Raw genomic sequence first — 15,513 nt, forward strand, 5'->3', positions numbered from 1 at the left:
AGATATTGCACTTCAGCATTTGTAGGAGGTGAATTGAAAAATACTACTTCTTTTGTTTCTTTTTTACAGTGCAAATATTTGTAATCAAAAATGAAGTGAGCACAGTACACTTTTTGTACTCTGTGTTGTCATTGAAATCAACATATTTGAAAATGGAGACATTTTTAACAGAAATGGTATTCTATTATTGTTTAACAGTGCGATTAATCGCGCGATTAATGTTTTTAATCGCTTGACCACCCTAAATATATATATATGGTACTTTTTATATTAACTAACTCACTTCATGCATACATGCACATCCTGCTTTGTCATTTTTTTATCGGTAAACATTGATTTCCCCCAATGCCCTCAACCCGGCGGCAAAATATTTCCGATGACAATCATCGAAACTGGCAGTGAGGCGAAGTGGAAAATCTGCTGCTTGAGAACATCTTAGCGTGGGAGCCAAAGACATTTACGGTGTCTATTCTGCTGGACCTTGTGACGCTGACAATTTGGGTCGTCACGGATAGCAAGCGTTATCTTTTTGAACCGCAACGTCGACGGTCACGACGCAATGATTCGCCGACCTCTCCCGTAATTTCCTGCAACTTAAATAAATTTATTAAAAAATTTAAAAGGCTTCAACCACATCCTCTTGCACCGGTGTGAAAACGTAAGAGGGCTTAGAAGCTTTTTAACTAAACGCCGATGTTTTTGTATAAGCAGCAATATGACTGGAGGGAGTGGCTAGTTCTGGGGGACAGCGAATGGGATAAGTGGGCCTTTTCCCTCTAGGGGGCACTGGCTCTAATTTGGCCGGGAATGAGACATGGGCCTTCCCTGTCCAGGGGGCACCAGCTCCCAGCCAGTCCAAAATCCAACAGCCACTCCCGGACCTCGTGTGACAGGAGCATTGTGCTCGGTCCATCACCGACAATCTGAGACCCTAACGGCCAGCGGCTCCGTCCTGTCTGTGCACTTCACGGCCCCTTAAATGCTCAGCCCGTAGTAGGGGGGCTCTGGATGGGACGCAGCCCAGCTAACCCTCTGAAATCAGCTGGTCTCCTCCACATGTCTTTTGGACACAGGGATGTGGGGTGGCATGTCACCCCAACCTCTGTGCACCATAATTGGGAGGCGCTTAATGACTCCAAGCATCTCGCAGAGCTCTGGGCTCACACCCAGGGGAGAATCTCTGACCTCTGTCCCCTGGACAATGCCCGGCTTGGAGAGATTGTGGGACAAATGTCCTGTTAATTACCACAAACTCCCACCGCAGCCCGTCAGCCGCTCCGCCTCCACCCCCAGCTGGTGGGGGCTGCAGGGGGCAACATTCATGGGGGGCTGGAGGGGCCTGGATTGTGGTGGGGGCTTGGAACAGCAGAATTGTTGGGGGGCACAATTGATGGGATGCTGGAGGGGGCAGAATTGTGGGGGGCAGGTTTGATTTTGGGGCTGATTAACAGAGCAAATTGCTGGGCAGGAGGACGGGCTGCTGTGGGGGCGACGGGAGCCCCCCACTTCTGTTCCTACCGCTTTCAGCACCAGGACGTTCCCTTCAGGGCGCCCAGGGATGTAAGCCGCCGCGTCGTCCCTCTGCCTCCGCAGGAGCAAGCGTGGCTGGAAATCAGTCCATCCCCCCCCACACACCCCGACCCCGCTCCCGGCCAAGAGGTGTGGAGAGAACTCAGGAGTCCTGGCTCCCACCCCCCACCTCCCTGCTCTAGCCCACTAGTCCCAAGAGCTGGGGATAGAACCCAGGAATCCTCATTCCCCCATCCCCTCCTGGTCTAACCACTAGGTACTACCCCCACACACGTGAAGAAGGCAATGGGGCCCCTTCCGAGACTACAGAATTCACACCCTAAGGTGAAAGCCCAGCTCCAGGAGAGGAGTGGGGTCTAGTGGTTAGAGCAGGGGGGCTGGGAGCCAGGACTCCTGGGTTCTCTCCCTGGCTCTGGGAGGGGAGTGGGGTTTAATGGTTAGAGCAGGGGGGGCTGGGAGCCAGGACTCCTGGGTTCTTTCCCCAGTTCTGGGAGCGGAGTGGGGTCTCAAAAAGCCCAGGTGCCCAGCCTCGGAAGCACATGGGATGGCATCTCCCTCACACCGCGCTGGGTGCAAAGGGCCCAGCCCTCAGCGCCACCCGGGGGCCGACCTCTCTTGGCAGCAGAGCAGAAGATCCGAGGCTGGCCCTGCTCTAATGCGGGATACTGTGTGTGTGTGGAGCTGTGGCCCAGAAGCCCCCCCGCCACGGGCGCCAATTTCCCGTGCGAATAGCCGCCTGCGTCTGACTCCCTGCAGGCAGGAGCCGGGGGGTGATGAGCGCCCAGCCCCTCCGTCTGCGGGGCCCGGCTGGCACGGTGGAGATTGGCTCAGGCAGGAGCCCTGGGAGTCGGTGCCAGGGGAGGACTCGTGGATGCCGGGGAAAGGGGCCATAAAAGCCCCAGCGCCGCCCGGGTGGAAAGCAGCAGGCACCAGCACCGAGAGAGACGCAGACCCTGCCGCTGCCCAGGTAGGGCGGGTGCCGTGGGGCAGAGACGGAACACGGGGCCTTTCCCGGGTAGGGACACCCCCTCCGCACTGACCCCCATCACCTCCTCCTCTGGTCAGGGGGCTGTCCAGCCACAGTCAGTGGGAGCCAGGATGCCTGGGTTCTGTCCCAGGCTCTGGGAGGGAAGTGGGGGCTAATGGTTAGAGCAGCGGGGAGCTGGGAGCCAGGACCCCTGTGTTCTCTCCCCAGCTCTGGGAGGGAAGTGGGGTCTGGTGGGTTAGAGCAGGGGAGGCTGGGAGCCACGACTCCTGGGTTCTCAGTGGTGACTCCCTCCACGCTTTGCCCATACAGAGCTCCCAGTCCCTCTATCTCTCAGCAGGAGGCAATTTTCCTTCGTTCTCTTTAGCGGTCCCCCTGTCTAAAACCCGCCCTTCTCAGGGGATGCCCTCAGCGATTACTCCACCTCCCTCGGTACCTCGCAGCCTCAGCCCCCCTGTGTTAGTCCTTCTCTCCTCTGTCGGGCCTGGGGCTCCTCTCTGAACTCCCCTCCCCCCCCCCCCGCGCCCCTGTGTGTTCAGTTCAGTCTGGGAGGGATCAGTGTTTAGGGCGGGGGGGGGCTCCCAAAAGCTGTCTGGACCATCCCCCTCTCTCCTCTGCTCCGACTGTGCGTCCCCGATCACACCCTGTCCCATCGAAGAGCCAGGCTGGGGACTATGTCCCGCCACACTTTAGGGGGATGTGTATTATGGTACCACTAGGAGGCTGCAGATGACTTGGGGGGGGTAGGTGCGTTGCACTAAGCGCTGCACAGATCAGGGCCCCATTGTGCCGGGCGCTGCCCAGACCCCGACCGAGATCAGGGCCCCGTCGTGCCGGGCGCTGCTCAGACCCCAACTGATATCAGGCCCCCTGTCGTGCTAGGTGGTGCCCAGACCCTAACTGAGATCAGGGCCCCCTGTCATGCCAGGCGCTGCCCAGACACACAGGGAGAGACTGGCTCTGCCCTCGAGAGCTCCCAGTCTGAATGCACCGGGGGAAGCAGAGCCCTAGAGCTGGGCAGTAACTTGCCCAGCGTAACCCAGCTGGTCAGTAGTGGAGCTGCGAATAGAACCCAGGAGTCCCGAGTGCCCGTCCTGCTGTCTGCCCACATCACATTGCCACGCTGCCTCCAGGTCCCTCTGTCATCCCCCTGCCCCAGGCATCGCTCCCCCCGGCTTAGTAGCGCCTGCAGATTTAAATCACCGACCCCTCTTTCCAAAAGGAACCCCGTGAACCCCGCTTTCCTCACCAACGCCTTTCGCCTGCTAACGTCCCTAAAGATGTGTGTGGATATTGGCTTATTCTTTGCTTCGTAGCCTAAACTGTTGTGTGGCGTTATGTGCAGCTGTTCCCCAGCTGCTGTGCCCCAGAGGTGGCTGCATCTCTGCGCCAGACCAGCCCTCCCCGAACACCAAATCCTTGACACTAGGAGAGGGCAGTGCCAGCCCCAGCCTGGGCTGAGGGCACTGTCCGAGGGGCAGGCTCTCACCCACGCTCTCTCCCCACAGATCTGTGCCCACCCATGGCCGGGCCAAACCGGACAGGGGTGACCGACTTCCTCCTTGTGGGCTTCCCCTCCCGTCAAGACCTAAGTCTGCTCCTCTTCTCGCTCACGCTGCCCGTCTTTCTGCTGGGCCTGGTGGGGAACCTGGGCCTGGCGGTTCTGATCTGGGTCGAGCGCTCCCTCCACACCCCCATGTACTACTTCCTCAGCCACTTGGCGCTGCTGGACCTTTGCTCCTGCTGTGCCGTAGGCCCCATCATGCTGTGGGGTCTGCTGGCCGGCCAGGCCGCCCTCCCCGGCCCAGCCTGCGCCCTTCAGATGTTCCTCTTCGCCACCGCGGGGGACGCCGAGTGTTGCCTGCTGGCCGTCATGGCCTACGACCGCTATGCCGCCGTCTGCCGCCCGCTCCACTACCAGGCCGCCGTGCCGCCCCGCCTCTGCCGCGGGCTGGTGCTGGGCTCCTACGCGGCCGGGGCGGCCAGCGGGGCTGTACACTCCGGCCTGGCCTTCCGCCTTCCCTTCTGCCGCGGCCGCGCCGTCAACAGCTTCTTCTGTGACATCCCACCTGTGCTGGAGCTGGCCTGCGCCGACACCAGCCTCAACCAGGCCCTGCTGCTGGCCATCTGCGGAGCCATCCAGAGCGTCACCCTGCTGGCCATCCTGGCCTCCTATGGGCTCATCCTCGGGGCCGTGGGGCGGGCGGGCTTGCGCCGGGCTGCCTCCACCTGCGGCTCCCACCTGGCAGCTGTGGCCGTGCTCTACGGGACCCTCATCTTCATGTACCTGCGGCCTGAAGGCAGCTACGCTCCCAAGGCCGACAAGATGGCCGCTGCCTTCTATACCGTGGTCATCCCCACCCTCAACCCTGCCATCTACAGCCTGCGCAATGCTGATGTCAAGGCAGCCCTGGCCACGTGGCTCCTGGGCGGGCGCCGCATCTGGGGGGGCTGAGGAAGGGGCTGGAGGAGGGGTGGCCAAGGGAAGGGGAGATGGGTCAAGATGGCTGCTTAAGGTCTGCCACAGCATTGGTGCAATGCTTCAGTGTAGACGCAACCAATTCTGATGGGTGGGTGAAGGTAATGCACCTCCCAAGGAGGCGGTAGCTAGGTCTTACGGAGTATTTCTTCCATCAGCCCAGTGCTGTGTACACATCTCTCTGGGGTGTGGCTTTTTCAACCAACTTCTTAGAGTAGCCCAGGTCTAAGTACATAAGAATGGCCAGACATGGTCAGACCAAAGGTCCATCTAGCCCAGTATCCTGTTTTCCGACAGTGGCCCATGCCAGGTGCCCCAGAGGGAATGAACAGAGCAGGGAATCATCAAGTGATCCATCCCCTGTCGCCCATTCCCAGCCTCTGGCAAACAGAGACTCGGGACACCATCCCTGCCCAGCCTGGCTATGATGGACCTATCCTCCACGAACTGATCTAGTTCCTTTTTGAACCCTGGCCCTGGCAACATCCTCAGGCAAAGAGTGCTGCAGCCAGTGGCCCCGTCCTGTCTCTGCACTTCACGGCCCCTTAAATGCTCAGTCCCTAGAAGGGGGCTCTGGATGGGACACGGCCCAGCCTCACCTTCTCCTAACCCTTTGGAATCAGCTGTTCTCCTCCACACATCGCTGAGGGCAAGTCCCCCTGGAATTGGACACAGGGATCTGGGGTTGCACCCTAACCTCTGTGCACCATAATCAGGGGGTCCTAAATGACTCCAAGCATCTCCAGAGCTCTGGGCTGTTAAAGGGCTTATTCCTTCACCTGCTTACTTCCTGGGTCCTTCTCGCATGAACAGAGAGCAACAATACCCGAAGTCTGAAGGTGCAAAAATTCGATGTTTATTGGGGTGAACTTCCAGCAAGCAATGATTCCAATTTCCTTCCTCAGTGTCCCCCTGCCCAGCTCTGACACCACAGAGCCTGGCCTGTGTCCCTGTTCCCATTCCCCCCCTTAGCGAAACATGATTCCAATTCCCCCTCCCCGTTCCCTGTTCCCATTCCCCCCCTTACGTCCTGATGGAGTGCAGACTATCTAGTAAAACTTACATTCTGCTTAGCCAGACCTTAACCAATCATTTTACTGAAATTTAACTAACCAATCCTAACCTATTGTAACATGATTATCTAACCAATTATATCCCACCACCTTAATTGGTTTACACCCAACAAAATTGCAGACAGAAACAATCCCAGAACCAGACAGAGATTATACAGACAAACAATAGGGAAATGAAAAGAACGAGGAGTACTTGTGGCACCTTAGAGACTAACAAATTGATTTGGGCTAAAGCCCACTTCATCAGATGCATGTAGTGGAAAATACAGTAGGAAGATATATATACAGAGAACATGAGAAAATGGGTGTTGCCATACCAACTGTAATGAAACTAATTGATTAAGGCGGGCTATTATCAGCAGGAGAAAAAAAACTTTTGTAGTGATAATCAGGATGGCCCATTTCCAACAGTTGACAAGTAGGGGGGAAATTAGCAGGGGGAAATAGTTTAGTTTGTGTAATGACTCCTCCACTCCCAGTCTTTATTCAAGCCTAATTTAATGGTGTCCATTTTGCAAATTAATTCCAGTTCTGCACTGGAGACTACAGTGATAGAACAACAAAGAAATGAGGATTTCACACCCGTGCTATGGATAAGTGAGTTCTTGCCAGACAGGACGTTATCAAACTACGTTTTCGTTAAATCTTCTAGGCTCTTCCCTTTCTCTGGAGGTGATGGGCATTACCAGGACAGGACTGTATTCCTAACGGCCCCATAGCACCTTATTTCCATGTGACTAGTGGACGGTAAGCATGGGACCATACACTTCCCAGTTTATGGCTGCCTCTGCTGCTTAGCCAAAGGCCTCAGACTGTCACAGTGAGAAAAGGCCCTATTCAGGCAGACAGTGATTTTGATTCTTTCTTTTATACCTCTAGAACTAGCTAAACGATAAACCTAGACCTAAATTCCTAAAGTATAGGGCTTTACGGACAGGCCTGTCTATACCCTAACACTCTGGGCTCGCACCCGGGGCTGAATCTCTGAACGGCCCCTTGGAGATATCATGGGACAAACGTCCTGTGAATTACCACAAACTCCCACCGCAACTCATCAGCCGCTCCGCCTCCACCCCCAGCTCCCATCCCCGAGGGCACCAGCGCCTAACGATGCCCAGAGCGGTGTGGCTTCATTATCAGTAATGAACACACCAGGGGAAGAGTTGGAGACAGGAACACAAGGAGACCCGGGTGGGGCCGGATGTGCCTGTGCCGTGTATTCCTATGTTAGATGGATAAACAGGGGACTCCGGAGTAACTGGAGATTGGGTCTAGTTCCCCTGTAATTAGCCCTGGTGCGACCACAGTCTATAAGTACCAACATGGGGGATAAATATTTACTAACAGGCTCTTCACTCTAGCAGAGGAAGGTCTAACCCGATCCAATGGCTGGATGGTGAAGCTAGACACGTTCAGACAGGAAATAAGACGTACATTTTTAACGATGTGCGGGAATTAACCATTGGGACAATTGACCAAGGGTCATGGTGGATTTTCCACCCCTCACAATTTTTCAATCAAGCTGGGGTGTTTCTTTAGGAGATCTGCTCTAGGAGTTGTCTCGGGGCCTTTCTCTGGCCTGTGACGGGGGGGGGGGGTCCCAGTAGATGATCCCAGTGTGGGATCGATGGATGATCTCGAAACTCTCCCAACTCCAAAGAATCCAGGGCTGTCCTAGGGTCTGGGATCTATGGGTTGGTTCAGATTGGATGATCCCAATGGGCTCTTCTGGCTTTGGAATCTATGTTAACAGCAGGTGGTGAGGATGGCCAGCGCTCCAGGATTGCCCCGGAGTCTCCACTAATTAAAGATGGATCTTTAATTAAAGATGATGTCATGTGATGAAACCTCCAGGAATATGGCCAACCAAAATGTACAACCCTATAGGTGGCATGTTTTCGATGAGCTACCTCGCTTCATGGACACACATAGCTTGATCTTGTGGGAGTCATTCCCCCGCCACATGGGGCTGGATTTACTCCCCGTCCCGCACCCCATGGGGCTGGATTTACTCCCCCTCCCCCGCCACATGGGGCTGGATTTACTCCCCCTCCCGCACCACATGGGGCTGGATTTACTCCCCCCCACCGCCACATAGGGCTGGATTGACTCCCCCTCCCCCTCTCTATCTGCAGGGGAGGGTAACAAACAACTACCACTCTAGTCCTCCGGATTTGGGATTTTTAACCCCCCAGATCTAAAAGGAGACAATCCTGTGAGGGGAGGGAGCTTTTATTGTAAATTTCCTGGCAGAGAAAATAAATCCAATGGCCTCTCCCCGATATTAAAAGAACTCCCCCCCATCAAAATGGTTCCTTCCAGGGAAGATAAAAGCACCAAAGTTCACAATGACCAGGATGAACCGTTTCATTATGGGGGAGAGGGGGATATCCACAGCTCAAATTTAATACATTTTCCTTGGTCTCTGGGGAAAAAAATTACAATTTTTGCAGTACAGATGGTGCCAGCCAAAATGAGAATGGAACCTTCCAAAGTGGCAGTTATGGCAGTTGGCCAGGCCCCTCCACCCAGGGAGAATGGGACCTTCCAAAGTGGCAGTTATGGCCTCTGACCAGGCCCTCCCGCACCCCCAACTGCCCCTCAGATCCCGGGGGGTAGGGGGAGCTGCGCAGCCCTGACTAGGGGGCACAACCCCTCCATGTGTGGTGGGAGTGGGGCTGATGGGATCTGTCTGTCCTCGCTCCATTGGAGCAGGCGGGGGGAATTTAGGGGGCAGTTGGGAGAGGGGATTCCCCCCTTCAACAGGACAATGGAGCACAATCGTCCCCTGGGGCCTGCCGTTTAAACCTCATTCATTCATCAATTGTGGGAAATGGGTTCTTCCCCGCGGGTGTCGCTCCCACCCCTGTCCCTGAGAAAGCAGCCTGGGAGAGGGGAGAATCACTGGGTTTACTAAGGACAAAATGGCCGCCATGATTAATGACCCCGCAATTCAGCACCAAGGAAACTCATTGACAGGGATGAAGATCAGCCCGTTCCCAGCCTCAGAGCATGGCACTGCTTGGGCCAGAGCAGGATCCTTGGCCTGAATCTTCGTTGGCTCCTCCTGTCCCGCACCTCACGTCCTGACACACAACGGCAGCTACCGAACGTGGGGCTCGTCCCGTGGCCAACGTCCTGACACACAACGGCGGCTACCGAACGCGGGGCTCGTCCCATGGCCAACGTCCTGACACACAACTGCAGCTACCGAACGTGGCGCTCGTCCCGTGGCCAATGTCCTGACACACAAAGGCGGCTACCGAACGCGGGGCTCATCCCACGTCCAACGTCCTGACACACAACGGCGGCTACCAAACGGGGGCTCGTCCCGCGTCCAATGTCCTGACACACAACGGCGGCTACCGAACGCGGGGCTCGTCCCATGGCCAATGTCCTGGCACACAACGGTGACTACCGGACGCGGGGCTCGTCCCACGTCCAAAGTCCTGACACACAACGGCGGCTACCGGACGCGGGGCTCGTCCCATGGCCAACGTCCTGACACACAACGGCGGCTACCGAATGCGGGGCTCGTCCCACGTCCAACGTCCTGACACACAACGGCGGCTACCGAACGGGGGCTCGTCCCGCATCCAACATCCTGACACACAACGGCGGCTACCGAACGCGGGGCTCGTCCCGCGTCCAACGTCCTGACACACAACGGCGGCTACCGGACGCGGGGCTTGTCCCGCATCCAACGTCCTGACACACAAAGGTGGCTACCGAACTCCGGGCTTGTCCGGTGACTGTGGCCCGGTGGGAACTGCAGATGGAAAAGGCTTTGTGCTTGCCCTGGGAAGACAGGACCCTGAGTATGGCTGTGATAATGCAGGCATAGGAGAGCAGGATACAGGCCAAAGGGGTGAGGCTCATGTAGGTGCCTTTGGTGAGGATCAGCAGGTGCTGCATGGAGGTGTCCAAGCGGGAGAGTGCCAGCAGCTCCTGGATGTCACAGAAGTGAGGAACCTCCCAGGAGGCGCAGAAGGACAGATGGGCCATGAGCAGGGAGTGGAGGATGGCTATCAGCCAGGAGACACCCACCAGGTACCAGCACTGGTCACAGCTCATGAGCGCAGCTTAGCTCAGCAGACAGCCACATGGAGGCCAGCAGAACAAATTGCCTAGAGTGGGGTCATCACAGCCAAAGGCTGGGTGTCCTTTATTATTAAGGCGCCAAACCAGCCGAACAGAGAGAACTTTGGTTTTACCCCACTTGCTAACCATAAGTCGCACAAGCAATTCCCTTAGACGTTCCAATTTCCCAGTATCACCACCAGTGCCACTCGTTATGGGGACGAATCGTTATGAAAACCAATACCCCAGTAAAAGAAAAAAGGTTCTCCTGATCCCAAAGGACCAAGCCCCAGACCCAGGTCAAATGATAACTTAGATCTTACCCAAAATACACGCTTATAGCCAATTCTTATTAACTAAACTAAAATTTATTTAAAAAGAGAGAGAGAGAGTTAGTTGAAAGATCAATATACAGACAGACTTGAGTTCAATTTCTTGAGGTCCAGAGACAGAGCAGAGATGGTGAATTTGTAGTTGCCAAAAGTTCTTTTAGAAATAGTCCATAGGTTATAGTTCAATATCCATATTCAGGGTGACGCCAATCAGTGACTGGAGATCTCAATTCTTATGGTTTATGGTTTCCCCTTCTTGAAACCCAAAGCAGATCTGAGATGAAGAAGGATCATGTCCCAGGGTTTTTATACATTTTCAACAGCCTCTCGGCCTGAGAAAACAATAGGCTTAACTTGCTGTCTTCCAAACATCCTGGCAATTAGCACAGGATAATTTATCCATTAAACAGTTCAGATACAGGTTACCACAACCTTCAAAGAGACATATAGACAATAATACTATTTCACTCAAGTGTCTTCCTAAATGTTGTTAATCCTTTTTTGATCTTTGAATCAAAGCCATGAACATAAGAACATAAGGGTAATAGTAATAGACAAGACTTGTTTGCTTACATCACAAGACCTGAGCAAACATCTACCTTTCTATCTCTAATAATGCAGGCTGCATTTCAAAGATCTATTCATTTACAGATCTTCCTAACAAGTCTTTAAAGTTTAGCCATGGATCAGGTCAGTCGGAGAGTTAATTAATCCTTTCTGGCCCTGTGTCACCTTTCAATGAGATATTATATTACACTCATAATGTCACAAGGAGTCGGAGCGGATCAGCAGGGGAATGCGCAGGTTCCCTAGCAGCATCAGCAGGCACATGGAGAGGAAGAGGAGGTGCCAAAGCTCCGGCCGGTCTGAGAGACCCAGCAGCATGAACCCGGAGACGCTGGTCTGGTTCCCCAGCTTCATGGCTCCGAGGTCCCTGCAGAGAGGAGATTTGAGCCATGAAATGGAATACTCAGTTGGGAATGGGCTGCAAGGGCGATGGAGACCCACGATGAACCGAGCCAACGGTCACACGTTCTACACCCAGAAGGGGACAGTTCTGACCCATCTCGCCTCATGTCTTGCACGCTCCAGGCCCGACGCCCGGAGCCCTTCCTACATCCAGCCAAGAGCTGCGGTGTGAACTAAAGTTTCTTTCTTAGAAAGAGACTTCCAGTCTCAATGTGATGGACTCCAAGTGATGGAGAAGTCACCATGCCCCTCGGCAAGCTGTTCCTATGGTTAACCCCTCCTCCCTCTTAAATATTGGCAAATTATTAGCCAAGAGACAGTCAGAAAGGAGGAGTTTCTTTCTAAGAAAAACTCTCCAGAGACAGGGAACAAGGGATGTTGTTAAAATAAAAACTTTACTTAAGTAACTCTAAAGAACTTCTCAATGCCAACTACCAAGAGTTCACAGATAACTCCCAAGAGGCCTGTCAAACTCCTTACACCTAGCACACTGCTTTCATAGCATTTATCCATCAATAATGTCATGTGAGAGCTTCAGTAAAAGCTGGGCTCATGGTGGTCATCCCAGCATATCTACATACAGAGGCCATGTAAAAAGTGAAATGCCTATAATGAAAAACAGTCTGAAGTGCAAAAGGGTTGACAAACACGTCTGGTCTGCCTCGGTCTCTAGCCGACCTGGAGCCTCTGTGTCTTGCTAGATTTGAGCTCCAGGGATGGGATTTATCTCCTGGGTGGACTTGCTGATAGGGGATAAGCTTCAAGCATGGACTGAATCCTTTCCCACACTCAGCACATTGATAGGGTCTCTTTCGTGCATGGATTCTCTGATGCATGATAGGGGGTAGCCTTATCTATAGTCATGGGTTACTTTAACTCAGTGGTTCTCAAACTTATTTGATCGGGTCCCCCCTTCTTTGTGTCTGTAGTCGTTTACCCACTTCCCCCAAGTATATATACCACTACCCAGCTCTGAAGACAGTGCGGAGAGCAGCGGCTGCTGGTCAGGTGCCGAGCTCTAAAGGCAGCGCTGCCGCCAGCAGCAGTGCAGAAGTAAGGGAGGCCATGTGAAAAGTTATATTTGTCAGTATCACTTTTTACAGCAGACTTAGTGCCGATGGCCACCCTTACTTCTGTGCTGTAGCTGCCACCCTGGGGCTGACAGCCAACTGATGGGGGAAGGAGAGCCCAAGCCCGGGCTGCCTCCCAGTGGGGACGGGGGAAGGAGACCCCGAGCCCAAGCCACCTCCCGGTGAAGGATTGGCTGGGGGTGGGGGGGAGCCCAAGCCCTGGTGGTGGGGCTCCAGCTGTCGCCTTTATCCTGCCTCTTGGGTGTGCAGAGACAGGGAACAAGGGATGTTGTTAAAATGAAAACTTTACTGCACGAGCTCCAGCCACCCGGGGCTGACAGCCAGAGCTCTTCAAATAAAAAAAAGGCACACAGCTCACACCTCCTTTGCCACACTCCCACATCTCCCTCGGTAGGCCCGTCCCAGAGTTTGAGAACTGCTGCTTTAACTAATCACCCACCCCCGGGTGAGGGTTTGCACCTACTTTAATCTGTGAGCGTTCAGCTCCAAGCTTCACCACAGTAGAGAGAGTATCGAGAGTCCACGGCGGTCTTTCTGTAATCAGGAGTTTTATCAGCCAACCAAACCACAATACGCACACTGCAGTGGAGCATCTCTCCTTTGCATTCTGCATGCCTATCCTTGCAGAAAAGCCCAAAGTGTCTCATCCTCCTCATCTTCATCCTCACCATCATCACCACCAGTGGTCGTCATCCTGGTGTCTCCCAGGGCACACAGGCCGGAACACCACTTCTATATTGTGCTCACTGGAATTCACACATATTTATGAAGGTTTTTGACCCCTTTTTCTTTTTTGAGCTTCCCCACCCCACGACTTGTGGGCTGATCCATTTTTCATAGGCTTCTAATTTGTTCGTTTCTCTTATACTCACTGACCTTTATGTCACTCAGTCACCATAACAACTTGTGCTTTGCAGATTGCTGCTGGCCCCGTTAGTCTGCAAAAATCCCCCAAATACTCTAACTATCTTTAACGGGTACATTGCAATATAAGTTTCCTAAATATCAGCAGTTGAACACTTACAGAATGCAGTATTCTACCTTATGACATCCTGTGATCTAGGGTCATTGCTATCTTGCGACAACTTATGCTCTAGGGTCACTTATTGGCCGTGCTTAATTTGTAATGAAAGAGGTGCCGGGGCTCGAGCAATTTTTTTACATTAATAACTGATGCACAAAGTGCAGAGGCACCGGGGCTCAGCTCTGGCAAGCCCTGGCACAAATTCTGCCCTGCTTACTGGGTAGTGGCTTATGTCACGTCTTTAGGCTCTAAGACTTGTTTCTCTAAGCTAAATATCTTACAAACCTAAGGCCTGTAGGCCCTGTGTTACAGTATGAATTAATACTTGTATTTCACCTCTATGCCCTAAATACACCTGATGTCTTTTCTCCTTGGCTACCAAGGTCTGACATCGCCACATTCAGGGGATTGTTGGGGTCTCTCTTCATGGAGGATAGGTCCATCATTGACTATTAGCCAAGATAGTTAGGGATGCAAGGCCATGCTCCAGGTGTCCCTAAACCTCTGACGGCCAGAAGCTGGGACTGGATGACAAGGAATGGATCACTTGATAATTTCCCTTTTCTCTTCATTCCCTCTGAAGCATCTGGCACTGGCCATTGTTGGAAGACAGGAAACTGGGCTAGATGGACCATTGGTCTGACCAGGTGCAGTGGAAATTCCCTAAAAGTGTGAGGGCCACTGGTGACTGACCCGTCACTCTGCCCCTGCACCGCCCCTTCTCCCTGAGGCCCCGCCCCGTCATCCCAAGGCCCCGCCCTGATGCCACCCATTGCCCCCGATGACCCGCCCTCACACCTTCCTTTTCCCCAAGACCCCACCCTCACATCACTCCTTCCCCTGAGAACCCACTCCCATGCCACCTCTTCTCCCCAAAACCCCACCTCCTGCTCACTCTTCTTTGCCCCCTCTTCCCCCGTTGCTCGCCCTTACTTCGGGTAAAAAGTGACGGGGCCATGGCTCCCAGGTGTCTCCCGTTCCAGTGCCCCAGGGTCTGAACCAGTATGGTTTTCCTTAAGTTCTTATGTTCCTCTGTGGACTCTCTGATGGGTGATGAAGTCTGACCTCTCCCAGGATCCTCTACCACACTCATCACACTGATAGGGTCTCCTGTGTGGATTCTCAGGTGCTTAGTGGGCGTTGAATTCCCACCAGCTCTTTTCCCACATTCACGACGCTCCGGGACGCACCCCTGANGTCTCTCACTGCCCGGCAGGGTTTCTAAATCAGGAGACTTGTTTTTTCGGGGAGTATAGTTGCAGATATAAGACAAAGCCCCTGATATCATGACAATCCTGGTGTTATCGGGACGTCAGCTTACCCTAACCAGGACTATGGTCGCCCCAGGGCCAAATACAGAGGCACTAGAACCAATCTCCAATCTATTCAAGAGTCCCCTGTTTATCCATCTAACACAGGAATACATGGCATGGGAACACCCATCCCCACCCGCTGTGCTCCCATGTCCAACTCATCCCCGGTGTGTTCATTACTGATAATGAATCCACACCGCTCTGGGCATCGTTAGGTGCTGGTGCCCTCAGGGACGGGAGCTGCGGGTGGAGGCGGAGCGGCTGATGAGTTGCGGTGGAGTTTGTGGTAATTAACAGGACGTTTGTCTCCAAACTGGCATTGTCCAGGTGATGGAGTTCCGAGATTCATCCCCTGGTGCGAGCGCAGAGCTCAGTGAGATGCTTGGAGTCATTAAGACCCCCCGACTATGGTGTACAGAGGTTGGGCTGCACCCCCAGATTGCTGTGTCCGATTCTAGAGGGATTCCCTCCCCTCAGCAATGGCTGCAGGAGACTATCCGATTCCAAAGGGTGAGGAGAAGGTGTGGACGGGCTCTGTCCCGTCCAAAGCCTGCTCCTGGGGGCCGAGTGTGTAAGGGGCCGTGAAATGCAGAGACAGGACAGGGCCATTGGCCATTAGGGTTTCACGTTGTCACCC

The 15,513-nt window shown here is 53.9% G+C and overlaps 1 protein-coding gene across 1 annotated transcript; it reads left to right on the plus strand.

Moving 5' to 3' along the window:
* Positions 1–4,037: 4,037 nt before the first annotated feature.
* On the plus strand, positions 4,038–4,970 carry LOC117870240 (olfactory receptor 5C1-like). The gene has a single exon (XM_034757331.1). It carries the CDS (start codon positions 4,038–4,040, stop codon positions 4,968–4,970), a length of 933 nt encoding a protein of 310 aa, XP_034613222.1.
* The last annotated feature ends 10,543 nt before the right edge of the window (positions 4,971–15,513 follow it).

Source organism: Trachemys scripta, unplaced genomic scaffold, assembly GCF_013100865.1.
Source record: "Trachemys scripta elegans isolate TJP31775 unplaced genomic scaffold, CAS_Tse_1.0 scaffold_109, whole genome shotgun sequence".
Classification (NCBI taxonomy): domain Eukaryota; kingdom Metazoa; phylum Chordata; order Testudines; family Emydidae; genus Trachemys; species Trachemys scripta.

Coding starts and splice junctions, on each gene's coding strand:
- LOC117870240 (XM_034757331.1), top strand. CDS start 4,038: ATGGCCGGGCCAAACCGGACAGGGGTGACCGACTTCCTCCTTGTGGGC.